The sequence below is a fragment of the Mustelus asterias genome, chromosome 2 (assembly GCF_964213995.1).
Source record: "Mustelus asterias chromosome 2, sMusAst1.hap1.1, whole genome shotgun sequence".
In the NCBI taxonomy this organism is placed as follows: domain Eukaryota; kingdom Metazoa; phylum Chordata; class Chondrichthyes; order Carcharhiniformes; family Triakidae; genus Mustelus; species Mustelus asterias.
In genome coordinates, this window is record NC_135802.1 from 6,223,262 (window position 1) to 6,247,135 (window position 23,874).

General features: G+C 45.9%; 1 protein-coding gene across 1 annotated transcript; it reads right to left on the minus strand.

The window, feature by feature from the left end:
- Nucleotides 1-4,093: 4,093 nt before the first annotated feature.
- On the minus strand, nt 4,094-22,310 carry slc52a2 (solute carrier family 52 member 2). The gene is made up of 5 exons (XM_078230534.1): nt 22,122-22,310; nt 10,744-10,899; nt 8,873-9,683; nt 8,077-8,200; nt 4,094-7,064 (listed from the first exon to the last, which is right to left on the minus strand). Exons 2-5 carry the CDS (start codon nt 10,874-10,876, stop codon nt 6,852-6,854), a joined length of 1,281 nt encoding a protein of 426 aa, XP_078086660.1. The 5' UTR covers nt 10,877-10,899; nt 22,122-22,310; the 3' UTR covers nt 4,094-6,851.
- Nucleotides 22,311-23,874: the final 1,564 nt, after the last annotated feature.

Sequence of the window (23,874 nt, forward strand, 5' to 3'; positions counted from 1 at the left end):
ATTAAATTCCATCTGCCACCTCTCCGCCCAATTTTCCAGCCTATCTATATCCTGCTGTATTGCCCAACAATGCTCATCACTATCCGCAAGTCCAGCCATCTTCGTGTCATCCGCAAACTTGCTGATAACACCAGTTACACCTTCTTCCAAATCATTTATATATATCACAAATAGCAGAGGTCCCAGTACAGAGCCCTGCGGAACACCACTTGATTAGTTGTAAGTATTCGCATTCCAACCATTATTCATGTAAATTGAGTTTGTGTCTTTATATGCTCTGTTTGTGAACAGAATTCCCACTCACCTGAAGAAGGGGCTTGCAGCTCCAAAAGCTTGTGTGGCTTTTGCTACCAAATAAACCTGTTGGACTTTAACCTGGTGTTGTTAAACTTCTTACTGTGAACACCACTGGTCACAGACCTCCAGCCGGAAAAAGACCCTTCAACCGCTACCCTCTGTCTCCTATGGCCAAGCCAGTTCTCCACCCATCTAGCCACTTCTCCTTGTACCCCATGAGCCTTAACCTTTTTAACCAGCCTGCCATGTGGGACTTTGTCAAATGCCGTACTGAAATCCATACAGACAACATCCACAGCCCTTCCTTCGTCAACCGTTTTTGTCACTTCCTCAAAAAACTCCACCAAATTTGTAAGGCACGACCTCCCTCTTACAAAACCATGCTGTCTGTCACTAATGGGATTGTTCCATTCTAAATGCGCATACATCCTGTCTCTAAGAATCCTCTCCAACAACTTCCCGACCACGGACGTCAAGCTCACCTATGACTATGTGGCCAAATGCCCCTCCAATTCGATTTTCAAGTTTGCTGATGACACCACCGTAATGGTCGGATCTCAAACAATGATGAGACGGAGTACAGGAATGAGATAGGTTCGAGGAGGATGAAACGTCTACTCAAGGGACAGTGTATCCATAATGGGAGATTTTGTTAAAAATTAAATGGGGGATTTATTATCTGTATTTTAATATATAAGTTGCCTTCAAAAAGAAAATCATTTTTGGTTCACTGTTTTTTTTAAATCAGCTGTTACAGTGAAGGTTGTAAACATTAAATATTAACAAGTCATTCTTTCAATTATCAAGTGAAAGGTTTAATTTCTCTAATAGTTATTGATCTCGATTTGATTTTATTGTCACATGTATTGGTATACAGTGAAAAGTATTGTTTCTTGCGCGCTATACAGACAAAGCATACCGTTCATAGAGAAGGAAAGGAGAGAGTGTAGAATGTAGTGTTACAGTCATAGCTAGGGTGTAGAGAAAGATCAACTTAATGCAAGGTAGGTCCATTCAAAAGTCTGGTGGCAGCAGGGAAGAAGCTGTTTTTGAATGGATTGATACATATCCTCAAACTTTTGTATCTTTTTCCCGACAAAAGAAGGTGGAAGAGAGAATGTCCGGGGTGCGTGGGGTCCTTGATTATGCTGGCTGCTTTTCTGAGGTGTAGACAGAGTCAATGGGTGGGAGGCTGGTTTGAGTGATGGACTGGGCTTTGTTCATGACCCTTTGTAGTTTCTTGCAGTCTTGGACAGAGCCATACCAAGCTGTGATATAACCGGAAAGAACGCTTTCTATGGTGTATCTGTAAAAGTTGGTGAGAGTTGTAGCGGACATGCCAAATTTCCTTAGTCTCCGGAGAAAGTAGAGGCATTGATGCGGTTTCTTAACTATAGCATCGGCACAGAGGGACCAGGACAGGTTGTGGATGATCTGGACATCTAGAAACTTGAAGCTCTCGACCCTTTCTACTTCATCCCCATTGATCTAGACAGGGGCATGTCCTCCACTACACTTCCTGAAGTTGATGGCTATCTTCTTCGTTTTGTTGATACTGAGGGAGAGATTATTGTTGCCGCACCAGTTCACCAGATTCTCTATCTCATTCCTGTACTCTGTCTCATCATTGTTTGAAATCCGACCGCTACGGTGGTGTCGTCAGCAAACTTGAAAATCGAATTGGAGGGGAATTTGGCCACATAGTCATAGGTGTACAAGGAGTATAGTAGGGGGCTGAGAACACAGCCTTGTGGGGCACCAGTGTTGAGGATGATCGTGGAAGAGGTGTTGTTGCCTATCCTTACTGATTGTGGTCTGTGGGTTAGGAAGTCTAGGATCCAGTCAGAGGGGGAGGAGTCAAGCCCCAGGCCACGAAGTTTGGAGATGAGTTTTGTACTAATAATGGAATAATGAAGGTTGAGCTGTAGTTTATGAATAGGAGTCTGACATAGGTGTCTTTGTTATTTAGGTGTTCCAGGGCTGAGTGCAGGGCCGGGGAGATGGCGTCTGCTGTGGACCTGTTGCGGCGATAGGAGAACTGCAGTGGCACCAGGAAATCTGGGAGGCTGGAATTGATTCATGCCATGACTAACCTTTTGAAGCCTTCTACAGGGATCATAACAGCTGATACAGAATCTTTGGCAAGTTGCTGCAGTGTTTTGTATTTATGGTACACACTGCTGCCATGGTATATTGGTAAAGGGAGTGAGTGTTAAACATAGAAACATAGAAAAACTACAGCACAAACAGGCCCTTCGGCCCACAAGTTGTGCCGAACACATCCCTACCTTCTAGACCTACCTATAACCCTCCATCCTATTAAGCTCCATGTACTCATCCAGGAGTCTCTTAAAAGACCCTATTGAGTTCGCCTCCACCATCTCTGACGGCAGCCGATTCCACTCGCCCACCACCCTCTGTGTGAAAAACTTACCCCTAACATCTCCCCTGTGCCTACCCCCCAGCACCTTAAACCCGTGTCCTCTCGTAGCAGACATTTCCACCCTGGGAAAAAGCCTCTGAGAGTCCACCCGATCTATGCCTCTCAACATCTTATACACCTCTATTAGGTCTCCTCTCATCCCTCGTCTCTCCAAGGAGAAAAGACCGAGCTCCCTCAGCCTATCCTCATAAGGCATGCCACTCAATCCAGGCAACATCTTTGTAAATCTCCTCTGCACCCTTTCAATCTTTTCCACACCCTTCCTATAGTGAGGCGACCAGAACTGAGCACTACTCTAAGTGGGGTCTGACGAGGGTCTTATATAGCTGCATCATTATCCCCGGACTCCTAAACTCAATCCCTCGATTGATAAAGGCCAGCACACCTTACGCCTTCTTAACCACCTCCTCCACCTGCAGGGCCGATTTTAGAGTCTTATGGACCCAGACCCCAAGGTTCTTCTGATCCTCTACAGTACTAAGAGTCTTTCCCTTTATATTGTACTCCTTCATCCCATTTGACCTACCAAAATGGACTACGCATTTATCTGGGTTGAAGTCCATCTGCCACTTCTCCGCCCAGTCTTGCATCCTATCTATGTCCCTCTGTAACTTCTGACATCCCTCCAGACTATCCACAACCCCACCAACCTTCGTGTCGTCAGCAAACTTACCAACCCATCCCTCCGCTTCCTCATCCAGGTCATTTATGAAAATGACAAACAGCAAGGGTCCCAGAACAGATCCCTGGGGCACACCACTGGTGACCGACCTCCATTTAGAAAAAGACCCAGCCATACCCACTCTCTGCCTCCTTTGTGCAAGCCAGTTCTGGATCCACCGGGCAGCAGCCCCTTGGATCCCATGCCCTCTCACTTTTTCTGGAAACAAAAGTGGTGGATGGGGTGTCAAGCAAGGTTACTTTGTCCTGGATGATGTAAAGCTTGAGGATTTTTGGAGCATTCAGGCAAGTGGAGAGTATTTCAACACACTCATGACTTGCGCCTTGCAGATGGTGAATAGGCATTGGGAGGTCAGGACGTGAGTTACTCATCAAAGAATTCCCAGCATCTGTAGCCACAGTTCAGTTTCTGGTCAACGGCAACCCCAGGATACTGGTAGTGGGGGATTCTGCAATGTTATTGCCATTGAATTTCAAGGGGATATGGTGAGATGCTTTTGTGTTGGAGATGATCATTGGGCCACACAGGCAAAGGGTACTTGCGAGTGGAGTGCTAAGCACATTCCAAAGAGGGCATATGTCCCTTAGGCTACAAAGATGACCCCAGCATTCAGGTTGAATGGGACTTATGCTTCCTTTATGATCAGTAAGAAGTTTAACAACACCAGGTTAAAGTCCAACAGGTTTATTTGGTAGCAAAAGCCACACAAGCTTTCGAGGCTCTGAGCCCCTTCTTCAGGTGAGTGGGAATTCTGTTCACAAACAGAACTTATAAAGACACAGACTCAATTTACATGAATAATGGTTGGAATGCGAATACTTACAGCTAATCCAGTCTTTAAGAAACAAAACAATGGGAGTGGAGAGAGCATCAAGACAGGCTAAAAAGATATGTATTGTCTCCATTGAAGAAGGAAACAGTCACTCCCCTCATGTACCTGTACGTCACCAACAATGAGATTCTGCAGAGGTCTGTGGAGCCTCAGAAAGAACGCAGGTAAAAACGTTCAGTGGGGCAGTAACCTTCAGTGTAACTGACATTGGATGTCCTGCAATTACATGCGCCACAAGTTCCTCACAGAGAATGTTGCAAATCTGAGCAACATAACAAGTGAAGGCATCTGCAGCACTGTCTCTTGCTCATTTCTCATTTCCATGAATGAACTGTGTGTTCTGTAGACACTCGGTTATGCCAAACATTTTCATGGATCTGGCCCACACTTTGTTGGCACCTGATCTTCCTGGGGCCCTGCTGGCTCATTAGTGACGTGCCTTTCTTCTTCTCATTCTAATCAAAGATATCAAGGCAGGCTGCATTCACCATGAACTCATACAACTGAACAATCAATGGTAGTTCCCACAGAATGGTCTCCCTCTGTAACCAAGGCAAAAATGCAGTTTCCAGTCATTGACTTTCCCCTCAGTTTGCAGATCACATACCAAGGCCACCCCTTGCTGGATGATGGGTGGCTGAACTTTCCCCTCAGCCATGGCTGTGCAATTGCAATGAGGGTCTTCATAAGGGCCAGTAGTCCCAAGTCCTATGAGCCACAGTCAGCCCGGTGTTGGTTGTCCACCAATGGCCTTCACAGTAACTATCAATACCCATTCCTTGCACTCACATCCTGACTACAAGCAGAGCACCACGAATGCCAAGACTGGTGCACTGGGGCCTATTGTTGTTTTGACCCTACATCCATTCTCTTGACCCTTTTATCTAGCAGCCCTGTGCTTGCTGAGCTACATTAGCTCCTGCTTAAGCAACACAATGTTAAAATTCCCATCTTTATTTTCAAATCTTTCCCTCTCTACTTCTAAAATTCACAATCCTCAGATTTCTAGTTTCCAGCAGCTCTGATGTTAACTGTTCCACTGTGACGACTATGCCTTCAACTGCCATGGCCCGAAGCACTGGAATTTCTTTCCTAACTGTCCCCGCTTGCCTCCTTGTTAAACCCATTTCTGACCAAAATTTTGATCATCTGTCTTAATGTCACCTCATGGTAAATTACAGTGCTCCTGAGGAACATCTGGGGACTGTTCTTACATTAAAAGCTTTGCACCAAAACAAGTTATTGTCAATGTTCCTACAACCACCCCAAAGGTGGTATTACAGCCAAGTATGAGCCCCATTTCCTCTAATCTGCACAAGTAAGGAGATAGGAGCAGAGGATAGCTTCAGAATCAAGAATCCAGGCAGCTTATGGCCTCCTTCTGCACTGCAGGGATTCTATTCAGCCCATCGAACCTACAGCCACCATAATCCCACCAAGGATCCCCATAGCTCCACATATTCACCTCGACAGTCCCCCTGACACTAAGGGGCAATTCAGCATGGCCAATGCACCCAATCTGCACATCTTGAATGTTGGAGGAAACCCACGCAGATATGGAGAGAATGTGCAGACTCCACACAGACAGTGACCCGAGGCCGGAATTGAATCTGTGTCCCTGGTGCTGTGAGGCAGCAGTGCTAACCACTGACTTCTCATCTGAAAGCATACAATTTGTAGCAAAACCAGAAGAAATGGCATTTTAATAGTGAAATACATTTATTTATTAAAAAGATAATCCACACTGAAAAGGCAACACGGAGCCTTCAAGTTACGGTTTCTTTCTTCCATTCCTTACATCACAGCCTCTTTCCTCCTGAGTAGGAGACCTACCCTCCCCTCTTTCCAAGTGTTAGAAGATGAGATTAGTGAACTTTGGAATGCATTACAGGAAACCCATCACCACCCTTACCATTCCCCCCAGTGGAGTATGCTCAGATGTGAGCAGGAACCCCTTGCTCTGGGGAAATGAAGCTCGACTGGCTGAGGTGCTGCTAACCTCAAGCACAGGAAGGCCTCAAGCCAGACATTTTAATACTGCAGCATGTGGTCTATTACTGGTCTGGGGGCAGGTACCTGGTTGTGGAACATCACTTTGTTCCCCTGGTTTCTCGGAATCAAGCACCTTCCTCCAGCAGTATTAATGGTTTAAAATAAATCATTTACATTGAAAAGTGAAAAAAACAAAGTGATACCACCCCAAGGTCTACATTTAAAAACAATGACAAGCTCCCTTTAAGCAGGCTTGCAAGAGCCAATCGGCTTCAATCCTTCCTGTCTCAATGTCCACAGAGCCAATGCCAGTCTTCAAATGACTGCTAACTCACAGGTGGATTGAGGATGGGGTTGGAATAAAACAGCAGTGCTGAACACAGCCTGGGAGGATAGAGGGTTGGAATATAACATTTTAGGGGAGGGGTTTGTGGGGCATCCAGGCCCAAATGCAGAATAGGAAAAACATTGCTCTTTCCAACAGTGTTTAACCATCAGATTTTCCATTCCAAGGAGAACGTGCCAGAGGCTCCACCGTCAGTGCAATTGGTCTTTGCGATTCAGAGACAGAGTTGGTTCAATCCATTGCAATGTCTTTCTGACCATCACTGCCCACAGGTATCCACACACGCCTGCGCAAATGTGAAGAGTTGGTAGATGCTAACCAGTGGAAACATGACCAAGGCGCCAATCAGTGAACCCAGTTGGATGGTTGCGCCACACCAGACCAGAGCCAAGTGACCCGCTTCATGGAGAATGCTGCCAATCACCACCTTCAGGTAGGAGAACAACCCAGTGAACAGCATCCATGCAATCACCTACGAGAGAGAGAGAACTGGATAAATGAGGCAATGCCATGGCCACAAGTCAATAGACAGTACCAAATGCAACAACATGCCCCATCTCAACCCCCCAGTGACCTGGCTAATGCTTATTCCTCTGCTAACAGGACAATAAATGTGAATGGCCAGATAATTTAAGTTTATTACCGTCACAAGCTGGCTTACATTAACACTGCAATGAAGTTACTGTGAAAATCCCCTAGTCGCCACACGCTGGTGTCTGTTTGGGTACACTGAGGGAGAATTTAATATAACCAATGCACCCAACCAGCAAGTCTTTCAGAAAGTGGGAGGAAACCGGAGCACTCAGAAGAAACCCACGCAGACATGGGGAGAACACACAGACTCCAGACACAGACAGTGACCTGAGCCGGGAATCGAACCCAGGTCCCTAACGCTGTGAGGCAGCAGTGCTAACCACTATGCCACCCATCATTGTTGCTTCAGGGAATGAGTGTGCAAATTGACTGCCATAATTCCTGCAGTGACTATATTTCCAAAGCATCTCATTGGCTGCAAGGCACTTTGGGATGTGCTGAAAGAAATGGCTTTATAATTTAACAGGTTTATTGGGATACAATTCCACAGATGTAGAGAAAATGCTTCAACTTTCAGGCAGATGAGAACCCGAGGGCCATGAGTAAAAGCCAGAAACCAATAAACCAATAGTGAATTGAGGAGAAACACAAGGAATAGTGCAGGCAAATAGCCTGGGTGCATTTAATCAAGGTTCCTCTTCAATGCATGAAAGGAAAAAGGAATAGAATGATATTTAACCTATCAACATAGGGGGGACAGGAGGATGCTTGCATGGAGCATCAATACCAGCATGGACACATTGGGTCAAGTGGCTCATTCCTATAAATTCTATGTAATACCAGATGAAAGATGTATCTGCCACACAGCTTAATAGCCAGTTTTGCCAGTGTTTTAAGCAATGATATGAACAGGGGTCCATAGTACCATCTATCTGCTGCACTGTACTTACCACCAAAGCAATTCCCATAGACGTCCCCAGCAGCGGGGGACATGGACTGAATGCTGCCAGTGTTAAAATGTAGACTCCAAACAGCAACCCTAGCAATGCCAGGGCTCCCAGTCCAGCACTGGATCTGTACAAAACAAAAACAGAGCTCAGATTGTTGAACATAGAACCAGCGATTCTGCAGTCACAGATAAGGTGAAGCAACAGCTGACAGTCCACAGCCCAGTAAAAAAGTTTATTTATTTATTAGTCACAAGTAGTCTTACATTAACAGTGCAATGAAGTTAGTGAAAATCCCCTAATCGCCACACTCACCTGTTCAGGAACATAGAGGAAGAATTTAGCATGGCCAATGCACCTAACCAGCCCATCTCAGACTGTGGGAGGAAACTGGAGCAGAGACTGCACAGTGCAAAAAACTTAGACAGCCCACACTAGAAACAGACCATTCGGCCCAACTAGGTTCATACTACAAGACAGACAGGAAAGTAGATGAAAGATAAACCAAATAAAGGTGCTGAATTGCAGATATTTACTAGAAAGATACCAGGGATGAGAGAGTGGATGTGGAGACTGGAGCTGGAGCTAGCCTTCTTTGCTCTAAGGAAAATAATGAAGATTTGAGATGGACTTAATGAGAAATTCTTTTCACTGGTAGGAGATTAATAACCAGACAGTCAGATAACTGGCAAAAAAGCCAATATGAGAGATTTACAATATTAAATAAATGCAGCAGAGAGAGCTGGATTAGTGGTGGAAACAGATACAACAGTAACTTATAACTAAAAAATGATCTCACCTCCAGAGTGCAAACATGGCAATGAAGCAAGCCAATGGATTAGCGAGGTTCCCAAGCACCACAGCCAGATGAAAGGTGGTGCTCCCATAGGGCAGGCACGAGTAAGTCTGTATGGATGGCAGCACCCCATTAGTTAGGGCATTGGAGACAGCCAGCAAGATCAGCAGGTAGATGTTACGTTTCGTGCAAAATGGAGCTGGTGGTTTGAGGGCCTGCTCACTCTCAGTGGTCAGGTGGCACGATTCCTTGGCACTGCTGGGTTCACGTTGCTTGCTGTTGCCTTTTCGGTCAAGTCCAATGAAGGACAACATGGAGACAAACATTAGTCCCCCCAGGAACCAGAAGAAGGTGCTAGCTGTGAAGTTCTCCTCAAGGTAGTGTGGCTGAAGGGAGTGGGAGCCATTGGCATTTGAGCTGTTGCGGCACTCCAGCTGGCCGACCCCCTGTGCCAGTGCTGCCATGCATGGGAAGAAGGCACTGAGACCCTGACCTACAAAGAAGGTCCTGAGGTACTTGGGTGGGAGGCTGAACATGAAGGGCAGCAAGGTAACATTGGAGGTACAGCAGACAAAGGCCAGAACAAAAGCCAGGGTCAAGAAGGCAACACTGTGCTGCTCCTCACCAATCTGTACAGTCCGATCCCAGGAGAGGGCTAAGGCAATTGAGGAGATTACACCCAGTACTTGGATGGCATAGATAACACAACGGTCATTCAGCAGGCCTGGGAAGAACTTGTGAGCGAGGGTGACAGATAAGGGGCCAACATTTGATAAGGCGATCAGTACTGTCAAATAGGCTGGCAGATTCCACCCTAGAGAATGGGGAAAATTTAAAAACAGTAGATTATTAAATAGTTAGAAGTCCGAAATAACAATTCTCCCTAGCCCTCCCCATTCCACAAGGAAACATTATCCCAGGAATACTGCAGGTCTTTTTGCTAGTTTAGATCTAAGCAGCTCAGGCACGATGGGCCAAATGGCCTTCTTCAGTGCTGTGAGATTTCAAGATAAGGGGCTGGACTAACATCAGGAGAGATCCAGGGCAGCAATCAGTAACACAGACAGATAGAGACAGTCAGCGCAGCACCTTCCAGCTTCGGAACTTCAATTGCACTTTCACAGCCTCAGGTCTCCCCAAAGCACTGCACAGCTAACCAATGGGTAGCTGATGTTATGATGTGGGAAGTGCAGTGTGCAAATTGTTCATGGCAAGTTCTTAAACAGACTGAAAAAAAAACCCCATCAGACAATCTGATTTTAGGGATGTTGGCCAAGGAATAAATATCGACCAGGACAGTGGAGAGAACTTCTCCTGGCTCTAATGCTCACCCAAGCAAGCAGACTGAATGTCTCTACTGAATGACAGCACCTCCAACAGTATAGCCTTGGAGTATCATTGTAGACGGAGTGGGACTTGTGTAATGCCCAGAGATGTGGTGAACAACCCGAGGAGTCGGAAGAATAATAAAACCAGACCCCAATGTTGCATTGGCATTGACAAAGGAATGTCAATGTACACCTAGTTTCAGATTCCTATCCCCAACCCAGCTAAAGCAAAAGCATTGGTTCTTTGCCAAGTTATGATTCCTTCCAGTCTAATATGGGAAATCCCTCACACACAAGACTAGGCAGCAGACAGGATGAGACATCACAATAATGAGCTATTCAACTGCAGGGGCATGGTGGAAGAGTTTACTTTTACCCACAGTTACACCACTCAGGCCACGGTTAGCTAACTCATAGGAAACCTGAGAAATCAAACCTGGAATCTTTTAAATTCATACATCTCCAAGTTATTCACCTGTTGATTGCACTTTGAATCATCAGGAATGTTAGATAAGTATAAATTACCGTTCATTCTCTGGGACTCACCTTCAGGAAGGATCTTTGTCACCACTGGAAGCTCCACCCATAAGGAGTTCACTGCGACCCATGACCCCATCCCAAACATGGCCACAAGTAAGTGGGTGAAGAGTGTGCTTCTCAAATCTGGAGTGGACATCATGTGGGGAAAGGTGGCTGGTTTTCCTTGAAAACATAAGTATTGTTGAGATAAAGACATGCACCACAGGATGAGTTTGGTCCCAAGTGTGGGGTAGCTCAGGGATCAGTGCCGAGACCCCAGCTATTCAAAGTTTGCAGATGATACAAAGCTGGGTGGGAGGATGAGCTGCAAGGAGGATACAGAGACCCTTCAGTGTGATTTGGACAGGCTGAGTGTGTGGGCAAATGAATGTGGATTGTGAGGTTATCCACTTTGGTAGAAAAAAAACAGGAATTTTGATCTGAATTACCATAAATTAGGAGAGGGGAATGTGTAACAAGACCCGAGTGTCCTTGTACACCAGTCACTGAAGACAAGTGCGCAGATGGTTAAACAAAAAATGCAAATGGTATATTGGCCTTCATAGCGAGAGGATTCGAGTACAGGAGCAGGGATGTCTGATGCAATTATACAGGGCCTTGGTGCAGCCACACTTGAAATAGTGTGTGTAGTTTTGGTCTCCTTATCTAAGGAAAGATGTTCTTGCTCTAGAGGGAGTGCAGCGAAGGTTTACTAAACTAATTCCTGGGATGGTGGGACAGACGCGAGGAGATTGAGTCGGTTAGGACTAGATTCACTGGAATCAAGAATATGGGGGGAATCTCTGAAACCTATAACAGGACCAGACAAGGTAGATGCAAGAAGGATATTTCTGATGGTGGGGGTCACAGTCTGAGGATACAGGGTAGACTGTTTAGGGCAGCGATGAGGAGAAATGTCTTCATCCAGAGAGAGTGGTCAGCCTGTGGAATTCACTACCACAAAGTAGTCGAGGCCAAAACATTGTATGTTTTCAAGAAGCAGTTAGATATAGCACCTGGGGCAAAGGGGGATAAAAGGGTATGGGGGAGGGTGGAATCAATTGTATGATCAGCCATGATCATAACGAATGGCAGAGTAGGCTTGAAGGGCCAAATGACTTCCTCCTGCTCCTATTTCTATGTAACTTTCAGACTAACATCACCCACCCTCCCTATCAAAACAACTCAAACAAGATTAATTACCAACCTCATTTATTGTATATTAAAATGGGAACAGCATCCTCTAGAGGGCTAACAATAGATTGCACCCACATGACAAAAAATGCATTCAAATTTGCAACAGATGAATAGGAGGCCATTCAGTCCCTTGGGGCTGTTGCACCATTCATTACGATCACATAACTCCAAATACTTCATCCCATTTCCATTACACCCACAAAAATCCACCAATCCCAGGATTTGAAAGTAAATAATTAATCAACTGTGATTTATGGAAAAGTTAATACTTCTAAACAGTGCAGGAATGTTGCCTAATCTCATTGGTGCAAGGTCTAACTATATCCTCAAGTCCTAGATTCCCCAAACTGCAGCAATATAACCCTATTGTGAAATCTCTCCTCAATTCTTTGAGAATCCAACTTTCATTCTTAGTAAATCTACCGCTCGAAGTATATCTCAAGGTGCCGTGCCCAAAACTGATCACAGAAACAATGGGTCAAATAGCCTCTTTTTATGCAGTAAACTATGATACTCTATGTGTGGTCCAGCCAGGGCTTTGTGAAGTTCAAACATGACTTTATTCCCCTGTATTCTAGTCCAAGTTAAAGGTAAGCACTTCATTCACCTTTCTGACCAGTGTTAGTACTTCATAACATTTTTTATTCATTCGTGGGACATCAGCGTCGCTGCCTGGCCAGTATTTATTGCCCATCCCTAGTTGCCCTTGAGAAGGTGTGGTGAGCTGCCTTCCTAAATCACTGCAGTCCATGTGTTATGAGTTGACCCACAATGCCGTTGGGGAGGGATGATGTGGAGATGCCGGCGTTGGCCTGGGTGGGCACAGTAAGAAGGCTCACAACACCAGGGTAAAGTCCAACAAGTTTATATGGGAGCATGAGCTTTTGGAGCGCTGCCCCTTCATCAGGTGAGTGTTTGTGAATCTAATTCCTCCAGAGCATATATAGACGACCAAAAGAGAAAATGCTGGAAAATCTCAACAGGTCTGGCAGCATCTGCAAGGAGAGAAAAGAGCTGACGTTGAGAGTCCAGGTGACTCAATTACAAGATAATGGTTGGATGAGTGTCTTAACAGGTAATCAAGTCCTTACCAGGTGCAGACAATGAGAGTGGAGAGAGGATTAAGCACAGGTTAAAGAGATGAGTATTGTCTCCAGACAGGACAGTTAGTGAGATTTTGCAAGCCCAGGCAAGTCATGGGGGTTACAGATAGTGTGACATGAACCCAAGATCCCGGTTGAGGCCGTCCTCATGTGTGCGGAACTTGGCTATCAGTTTCTGCTCGGCAATTCTGCGTTGTCGTGAAGGTCGCCTTGGAGAACGCTTACCAGAAGATCAGAGGCTGAATGTCTGTGACTGCTGAAGTGCTCCCCCACAGGAAGAGAACACTCCTGCCTGGTGATTGTCGAGCGGTGTCCATGTCGAGTGGGACATGAACCCAAGATCCCGTTTGAGGCTGTCCTCAAGGAATTCCAGGATTTTGGCCCAGCAACTGCTGACTCAGTGAGATGGAGCCCCAAGTCTGTTTGAACTTTCACACCTTCTGGTTTCTCAATTTTTAAAAAGTAGTAAAGTCCATGCTTTTTTTGGGACCTTACATTTGCTCAAATTAACAATTCATCTGCTAGATTTTTACTCAATCTATTCTGAGCACTTTGAACATGTTTCTCAGACTCTCCATTGATTAATACATAGTTAAAAAGTTAATGACCCCCAACATAGATCCCCATGATAAAAGTTACATCCAAGAGAAATATCCTCCCACAGGTTCATCAGACGTGACAAGGCCTGGGTGGGATTGTTAACAGTGAGGGCTCAATGGACCAAATGGCCTACATCTGCACTGGAGGGATTCTGATTTATCAGTTACTATCCTCGACCTTAGACTCCAGTCATTTTTTGACCAGCCAGTGTTACACTGACTGCTCCAGAATTCCATGGTTTTCCCTCATCTTTCTTAAATACAAATCCTAAAATAATTACTTCAGAATGCTACTTAATAAGCTGCAATGGACATTGGGAGTGTGCCGGCTAGAGACCAGCACCCCCAGGTATGGAATGCAGCTATACAAATGCAAGTCTTTCCTTGGGATGGCACAGTGGCAAGCACTGCTGCTTCACAGCGCTCCAACATATTCCCCACAAACAGCATCCAATGGATTGCTAAACAAAGCCAGAGTTTACATCCCCAACCCACCACTGGGATTACAGGGGAGGTAGTGGCAAAATGGTGTTTTCACTGGACTAGCAATCCAGAAACCCAAGGTATGCTCTAGAAAGCCGGGTTTGAATCCCACCATGGCAACATTTGAATTCAATTTTTTAAAAAAAATCTGAAGACCATAAAACCAGTCAATGGTCATAAAAACCCATCTGGCTCTGTACTGGGCCAGAGTACTTCCTTTTGTACTGAGGGAAGGAAACCTGCCATCCTTCACCAGTCTGGCCTACTTATGACTCCAGACCCACAGCAATAAACTAGAGATTGGGGGGGAAGGGAAAGTCAGGGAACCAAGAGGTGAAGGAATCAGTGGGAAGCGTAGCTGCTTAGGATTACAAAAAATCACGAAAAGACAGCGCTCAGGAGAGGTTACGATAGTCCCCATCTCACAAAATATGACAGTGTCTGGAAAGGCTCAGTAAACCAAGGTCCACCACACTACGAAAACAAAAAGGGACGGTCAATAGGGAATTAAAGGTGCTATATTTAAATGCCCGCAGTGTCCGGAACAAGGTAGATGAGCTTGTGGCCCAGATTGTGACTGGCAGGTATGATGTGGTAGGCATCACAGAGACGTGGTTGCAGGGGGTTCAGGACTGGCAGTTAAACATCCAGGGATTCACAACCTATCGAAAAGACAGAGGGGTGGGTAGAGGGGGCGGGGTTGCCTTGTTAATTAGAAATGAAATTAAATCAATAGCACTAAACGACATAGGGTCAGACGATGTGGAGTCTGTGTGGGTAGAGTTGAGGAACCACAAAGGCAAAAAAACCATAATGGGAGTTATGTACAGGCCTCCTGACAGTGGTCAGGACCAGGGGCACAAAATGCACCACGAAATAGAAAGGGCATGTCAGAAAGGCAAGGTCACAGTGATCATGGGGGATTTCAATATGCAGGTGGACTGGGTAAATAATGTTGCCAGTGGACCCAAAGAAAGGGAATTCATTGAATGTTTACAGGATGGCTTTTTGGAACAGCTTGTGATGGAGCCCACGAGGGAACAGGCTATTCTGGACTTAGTGTTATGTAATGAGCCAGACGTGATAAAAGATCTTAAAGTAAGGGAACACTTAGGAAGCAGTGATCATAATATGGTAGAATTCAGTCTGCAATTTGAAAGAAGGAAGGCAGAATCAGATGTGAAGGTTCTACAGTTAAATAAAGGTAATTACAGGCGCATGAGGGAGGAACTGACAAAAATCGACTGGAAGCAGAGCCTAGTGGGAAAGACAGTAGAACAGCAATGGCAGGAGTTTCTGGGAGTAATTGAGGACACAGTGCAGAGGTTCATCCCAAACAAAAGAAAGGTTATCAGAGGGGGGATTAGGCAGCCATGGCTGACAAAGGAAGTCAGGGAATGCATCAAGGCAAAAGAGAGAGCCTATAATGTGGCAAAGAGTAGTGGGAAGTCAGAAGATTGGGAAGGCTATAAAAACAAACAGAGGATAACAAAGAGAGAAATAAGGAAGGAGAGGATCAAATATGAAGGTAGGCGAGCCAGTAACATTAGGAATGATAGTAAAAGTTTCTTTAAATACATTAAAAACAAACGGGAGGCAAAAGTAGACATTGGGCCGCTCCAAAATGACGCTGGTAATCTAGTGATGGGAGACAAGGAAATAGCTGAGGAACTTAATAAGTACTTTGCGTCAGTCTTCACAGTAGAAGACACGAGTAATATCCCAACAATTCAGGAAAGTCAGGGGGCAGAGTTGAATATGGTTGCCATCACAAAGGAGAAAGTGCTAGAGAAACTAAAAGGTCTGAAAATTGATAAATCTCCGGGCCCAGATGGGCTACATCCTAGAGTTCTAAAGGAGATAGCTGAAGAAATAGTGGAGGCGTTAGTTATGATCTTTCAAAAGTCACTGGAGTCAGGGAAAGTCCCAGAGGATTGGAAAATCGCTGTTGTAACCCCACTGTTCAAGAAGGGAACAAGAAAAAAGATGGAAAATTATAGGCCAATTAGCCTAACCTCAGTTGTTGGCAAAATTCTAGAATCCATCGTTAAGGATGAGATTTCTAAATTCTTGGAAGTGCAGGGTCGGATTAGGACAAGTCAGCATGGATTTAGTAAGGGGAGGTCGTGCCTGACAAACCTGTTAGAGTTCTTTGAAGAGATAACAAATAGGTTAGACCAAGGAGAGCCAATGGATGTTATCTATCTTGACTTCCAAAAGGCCTTTGACAAGGTGCCTCACGGGAGGCTGCTGAGTAAAATAAGGGCCCATGGTATTCGAGGCAAGGTACTAACATGGATTGACGATTGGCTGTCAGACAGAAGGCAGAGAGTTGGGATAAAAGGTTCTTTCTCAGAATGGCAACCGGTGACAAGTGGTGTCCCGCAGGGTTCAGTGTTGGGGCCACAGCTGTTCTCTTTATACATTAACGATCTAGATGACGGGACTGGGGGCATTCTGGCCAAGTTTGCCGATGATACAAAGATAGGTGGAGGGGCAGGTAGTATTGAGGAGGTGGGGAGGCTGCAGAAAGATTTAGACAGTTTAGGAGAGTGGTCCAAGAAGTGGCTGATGAAATTCAACGTGGGCAAGTGCGAGGTCTTGCACTTTGGAAAAAAGAATAGAGGCATGGACTATTTTCTAAACGGTGACAAAATTCATAATGCTAAAGTGCAAAGGGACTTGGGAGTCCTAGTCCAGGATTCTCTAAAGGTAAACTTGCAGGTTGAGTCCGTAATTAAGAAAGCAAATGTAATGTTGTCATTTATCTCAAGAGGCTTGGAATACAAAAGCAGGGATGTACTTCTGAGGCTTTATAAAGCACTGGTTAGGCCCCATTTGGAGTACTGTGAGCAATTTTGGGCCCCTGATTCGGGGGGGGGGGGGGGAGGGATCCTGAGTAGTGGGGCTGAAAGTGAGGGATGCATGGATGGGGACTGCAATGCACGGCATTGCAGAGGTGGGGTGGAGCAGGGTTTAAAATGTGTATACTTCAATGCCAGGAGTATTCGCAATAAAGTGGGTGAACTTGCAGCGTGGATCAGTACCTGGGACTTCGATGTTGTGGCTATTTCAGAGACATGGATAGAGCAGGGGCAGGAATGGATGCTGCAGGTCCCGGGGTTCAAATGTTTTAGTCGAAGTAGGGAAGGAGGTAGAAGAGGGGGAGGGGGTAGCATTATTGGTCAGAGATTGTATCACAGTGTCAGAGAGGAGGTTTGATGAGGACTTATCTGTTGAGGTAGTATGGGCGGAGATTAGAAATAGGAGAGGAGAGGTCACCCTGTTGGGAGTCTTTTATAGACCTCCTAAAAGTTCTAGAGAGGTTGAGGAAAGGATTGCGGAGTCAATCCTGCTTAGGAGTGAAAGTAATAGGGCAATTGTTATGGGGGATTTTAACTTGACTAATATTGACTGGAATTGTTATAGCTCTAGCTCGTTAGAGGGGTCAGTTTTTGTTCAAAGCGTGCAGGAAGGTTTTTTGACTCAGTATGTAGACAGGCCAACTAGAGGTGAGGCTATATTGGATCTGGTGCTGGGAAATGAGCCAGACCAGGTGCTAGACTTGGAAGTTGGTGTGCATTTTGGTGATAGTGACCACAATTCGGTTACGTTCACCTTAGTGATGGAAAGGGATAGGCATGAACCTCGGGCCAGTGGTTTTAGCTGGGGGAAGGGTAATTATGAGGCTATTAGGAGAGAATTAGGAAACATAGGTTGGACTAGGAGATTACAGGGACTGGGAACGTCCGACATGTGGAGTTTTTTCAAGGAGCAGCTACTGCGAGTCTGTGATAGGTATGTCCCTGTCAGGCAAGGAGGAATTGGTAGGGCTAGGGAACCGTGGTGCACCAAAAAAGTTTCTTTGTTGGTTAAAAAGAAAAAGGAGGCTTATGTTCGGATGAGACGTGAGCACTCGGGTAGTGCACTAGAAAGCTTTAGATTGGCTAAGAGGGAGTTGAAGAGCGAGCTTAGAAGGGCTAAAAGGGGACATGAGAAGACTTTGGCGGATAGGGTTAAAGAGAATCCTAAGGCGTTCTATAGGTATGTCAAGAACAGAAGGTTGGTTAGGGCAAGTTTAGGGCCAGTTATAGATGGCAGAGGGAAGTTATGTGTGGAACCGGAGGAGATTGGTGAAGCATTGAACCAATATTTCTCTTCGGTGTTCACGCAAGGGGACATGAATATAGCTGAGGAGGACACTGGGTTGCAGGGGAGTAGAATAGACAGTATTACAGTTGATAAGGAGGATGTGCAGGATATTCTGGAGGGTCTGAAAATAGATAAATCCCCTGGTCCGGATGGGATTTATCCAAGGATTCTCTGGGAGGCAAGAGAAGTGATTGCAGAGCCTCTGGCTCTGATCTTCAGGTCGTCGTTGGCCTCTGGTATAGTACCAGAAGATTGGAGGTTAGCGAATGTTGTCCCATTGTTTAAGAAGGGGAACAGAGACTTCCCCGGGAATTATAGACCGGTGAGTCTCACTTCTGTTGTCGGCAAGATGTTGGAAAAAATTATAAGGGATAGGATTTATAGTTATTTGGAGAGTAATGAATTGATAGGTGATAGTCAGCATGGTTTTGTGGCAGGTAGGTCGTGCCTTACTAACCTTATTGAGTTTTTTGAGAAAGTGACCAAGGAGGTGGATGGGGGCAAGGCAGTGGACGTGGTATATATGGATTTTAGTAAGGCGTTTGATAAGGTTCACCATGGTAGGCTTCTGCAGAAAATGCAGATGTATGGGATTGGGGGTGATCTAGGAAATTGGATCAGGAATTGGCTAGCGGATAGGAAACAGAGGGTGGTGGTTGATAGTAAATATTCATCATGGAGTGCGGTTACAAGTGGTGTACCTCAGGGATCTGTTTTGGGGCCACTGCTGTTTGTAATATTTATTAATGATCTGGATGAGGGTATAGTTGGGTGGATTAGCAAATTTGCTGATGACACCAAAGTCGGTGGTGTGGTAGACAGTGAGGAAGGGTGTCGTAGTTTGCAGGAAGACTTAGACAGGTTGCAAAGTTGGGCCGAGAGGTGGCGGATGGAGTTTAATGCGGAGAAGTGTGAGGTAATTCACTTTGGTAGGAATAACAGATGTGTTGAGTATAGGGCTAACGGGAGGACTTTGAATAGTGTGGAGGAGCAGAGGGATCTAGGTGTATGTGTGCATAGATCCCTGAAAGTTGGGAATCAAGTAGATAAGGTTGTTAAGAAGGCATATGGTGTCTTGGCGTTTATTGGTAGGGGGATTGAATTTAGGAGTCGTAGCGTTATGTTGCAACTGTACACAACTCTGGTGCGGCCGCACTTGGAGTACTGTGTGCAGTTCTGGTCCCCACATTACAGGAAGGATGTGGAGGCTTTGGAGAGGGTGCAGAGGAGGTTTACCAGGATGTTGCCTGGTATGGAGGGGAGATCCTATGAGGAGAGGCTGAGGGATTTGGGATTGTTTTCGCTGGAAAGGCGGCGGCTAAGAGGGGATCTTATTGAAACATATAAGATGATTAGAGGTTTAGATAGGGTGGATAGTGATAGCCTTTTTCCTCTGATGGAGATATCCAGCACGAGGGGGCATGGCTTTAAATTGAGGGGGGGTAGTTATAGAACCGATGTCAGGGGTAGGTTCTTTACCCAGAGGGTGGTGAGGGATTGGAATGCCCTGCCAGCATCAGTAGTAAATGCGCCTAGTTTGGGGGCGTTTAAGAGATCCGTAGATAGGTTCATGGACGAAAAGAAATTGGTTTAGGTTGGAGGGTCACAGTTTTTTTTTTAACTGGTCGGTGCAACATCGTGGGCCGAAGGGCCTGTTCTGCGCTGTAATGTTCTATGTTCTATGTTCTACACCTCAGGAAGGACATACTGGCACTGGAGCGGGTCCAGCGGAGATTCACACGGATGATCCCAGGAATGGTAGGCCTGACATACGATGAACGTCTGAGGATTAACAGGGGGTTGGAGTTTAAGAGCCGTGGGGTTATGCTGCAACTGTACAGGACCTTGGTGAGACCACATTTGGAATATTGTGTGCAGTTCTGGTCACCTCACTATAAGAAGGATGTGGAAGCGCTGGAAAGAGTGCAGAGGAGATTTACCAGGATGCTGCCTGGTTTGGAGGGTAGGTCATATGAGGAAAGGTTGAGGGAGCTAGGGCTGTTCTCTCTGGAGCGGAGGAGGCTGAGGGGAGACTTAATAGAGGTGTATAAAATGATGAAGGGGGTAGATAGAGTGAACGTTCAAAGACTATTTCCTCGGGTGGATGGAGCTATTACAAGGGGGCATAACTATAGGGTTCGTGGTGGGAGATACAGGACGGATATCAGAGGTAGGTTCTTTACGCAGAGAGTGGTTGGGGTGTGGAATGGACTGCCTGCAGTGATAGTGGAGTCAGACACTTTAGGAACATTTAAGCGGTTATTGGATAGGCACATGGAGCATACCAGGATGATAGGGAGTGGGATAGCTTGATCTTGGTTTCAGATAAAGCTCGGCACAACATCGTGGGCCGAAGGGCCTGTTCTGTGCTGTACTGTTCTATGTTCTATCGTGGGATTATATTCATTGGAGTTTAGGAGGTTGAGGGGAGATCTAATAGAAACTTACAAGATAATGAACAGCTTAGATAGGATGGACGTAGGGAAGTTGTTTCCATTAGCAGGGGAGACTAGGACGCGGGGGCACAGCCTTAGAATAAAAGGGAGTCACTTTAGAACAGAGATGAGGAGAAATTTCTTCAGCCAGAGAGTGGTAGGTCTGTGGAATTCATTGCCACAGAGGGCTGTGGAGGCAGAGACGTTGAGTGTCTTCAAGACAGAAATTGATAAATTCTTGATTTCTCGAGGAATTAAGGGCTATGGGGAGAGAGCGGGTAAATGGAGTTGAAATCAACCATGATTGAATGGTGGAGTGGACTCGATGGGCCGAATGGCCTTACTTCCGCTCCTATGTCTTATGGTCTTAATATGGTTGACCCTTAAAATGCCCTCTGAAATGGACTTAATCCAAGGGCAATTAGGAATAGGCAATAATGCTGGCCCAGCCAGTGACACCCACATCCTATGGATCAACCTAGGAAAATAAACTTCCCAATATTAAATTTACTTGCATCCGTATCACACACTGCCTTAACAGACAGAACAATTTAACACAGTAAACCCCAGGACTTCAAAAATGCTCAGGATGTACCACTGAAACTTTAGTGTTAATAAACCAGTTTGAAGACAGACTACAGTCTCTGTAGGTAAAATAGATCATGCATATCAGAAGCCCATCCCTCATTACATATTGGGAAAGTAAAGGCTTTCTAGAACCACTGCAGTCCAGATGGCAAAAGCGCTCCCATAATAGTGCTGTTAGACAGTGAGTTCCAGCATTTTGCTTCAGTAACAATCCTAAGCCAGCACTGTGCAAACTTGGCTCCATACCCCTTACTAAACAAAGAAAATTACAGCACAGGAACAGGCCCTTCGGCTCTCCAAGCCTGCACCGACCATGCTGTCCGACTTAACTAATACCCCCTACCCTTCCGGGGACTATATCCCTCCATTCTCATCCTAGTCATGTATTTGTCCAGACGCCCCTTGAAAGTCATTATTGTATCTGCTTCCACTATCTCCCCCAGCAACAAGCAACCCATCATCCTCTAAAAAAAAACTTACAAGCACTGAACAAAAAGAAAATCAAAAAATCATTCTTAAACATTAACTGACATTGCCTGAGGTATATTCAATGTTGTTGGTATTTTAGCTTTATAGTACTTTGCTTTTGTAAAACTCTATCAATCCGAATTCATTTTTAACTGACTTCAGTCTCTGAGGAAGGGAGTTGCAGTTCCCATTTATATTCTTGGGAAACAAGTGTTTCCTAATAACACCCTTCAGCAGGTCAGCTAGGGTTTTATGGTTATGCCCCTGGTCAGTGACCTTGTCTAATGAAGGCATCCAGCAGACATGTTGCACCTTTACTAATGAGCCAGCAACTTAGGAAGCAAGTAGACAACTTTGTGAGAGTACTTTACTCTTCTCACCTGCAGTGCTGTACTCTCCAGGTCAGTGCTGAACAGTAACAGTATCCTGTCCAAAATGTTCTCCTCACTCAGATGCAAGGGATCAAACCTAAGCCCATTAAACAAACTCCCATCACCTCAACACATCAATGCAAATACACAGGACTCTTCAATAAAAAGCATACGGATTGGGCTTGTGTTATTTATACCATCCAATCGTGGAGCAGCTTCTCTTAAAGGGGCACCTTCTCCTTAAGGGGATGGTTATTTTCTTCCTCAGACACAAAGTTTCAGAGAATATGGGGGAATCACGTTCAGAGAAAGTGTGTTGTTTAACCTCCACCCTGTGCCACTCCACCATACCTCACCCTGAAACACGGAAATATCAATATCAAACAAAAGCAGTTATTATCAGTCCTGTTTCGAAAAATTGTAGATGTAGAAATCTGATTATGAGCAGGATTAGTAACAGAAAGTTTCACAAGAGGAAACTTTCTAATATTTTGCAAGCAGTTGCTGCAGAGAGAAACCACAGGATACAGAGACAGGCAGGATACAGACTGGCTTCTCAGTCCCAACGGTGGTGTTGGTGTTTATACAAACACCACATTGTATAAATATATTCCCTTCTTATACTCTCATCATATTTCAATGTCCAACTTCACTTCTGTCTTATCTCAGAACATAATGGGTCCAGGAACTGTCCCACCACAGAGCAGCATAGGAGCTAGCTCATAGTGCAGCTCATAGCTACACTGTCAGAAGGTCAGTACAGAGGGAGTGCCGCACTGTCAGAGGGTCAGTACTGAGGGAGTGCCGCACTGTCAGAGGGTCAGTACAGAGGGAGTGCCGCACTGTCAGAGGGTCAGTACTGAGGGCGGCGTGCTTCACTGTCAGAGGGTCAGTACTGAGGGAGTGCCGCACTGTCAGAGGGTCAGTACTGAGGGAGTGCCGCACTGTCAGAGGGTCAGTACTGAGGGAGTGCCGCACTGTCAGAGGGTCAGTACTGAGGGAGTGCCGCACTGTCAGAGGGACAGTACTGAAGGCATGCCGCACTATCAGATGGTCTGTACTGAGGGCGGCATGCTTCACTGTCTGAGGGTCATTACTGAGGGAGTGCTGCACTGTCAGAGGGTCAGTGCTGAGGGAGTGCTTCACTGTCTGAGGGTCATTACTGAGGGAGTGCTTCACTGTCTGAGGGTCATTACTGAGGGAGTGCTGCACTGTCAGAGGGACAGTACTGAGGGCGTGCCGCACTGTCAGAGGGTCAGTACTGAGGGAGTGCCGCACTGTCAGAGGGTCAGTACTGAGGGAGTGCCGCACTGTCAGAGAGTCAGTACTGAGGGACTGCTGCACTGTCAGACGGTCAGTGCTGAGGGCGTGCTGCACTGTCAGAGGGTCATTACTGAGGGAGTGCTGCACTGTCAGACGGTCAGTACTGAGTGCATGCCGCACTGTCAGAGGGTCAGTGCTGAGGGAGTGCCGCACTGTCAGATGGTCAGTACTGACGGAGTGCCACGCAGTCAGAGGGTCAGTACTGAGGGAGTGCCGCACTGTCAGAGGGTCAGTACTGAGGGAGTGCCGCACTGTCAGAGGGTCAGTGCTGAGGGAGTGCTGCACTGTCAGAGGGTCAGTACTGAGGGAGTGCCGCACTGTCAGAGGGTCAGTGCTGAGGGACTGCCGCACTGTCAGAGGGTCAGTACTGAGGGAGTGCCGCACTGTCAGAGGGTCAGTACTGAGGGAGTGCTGCACTGTCAGAGGGTCAGTACTGAGG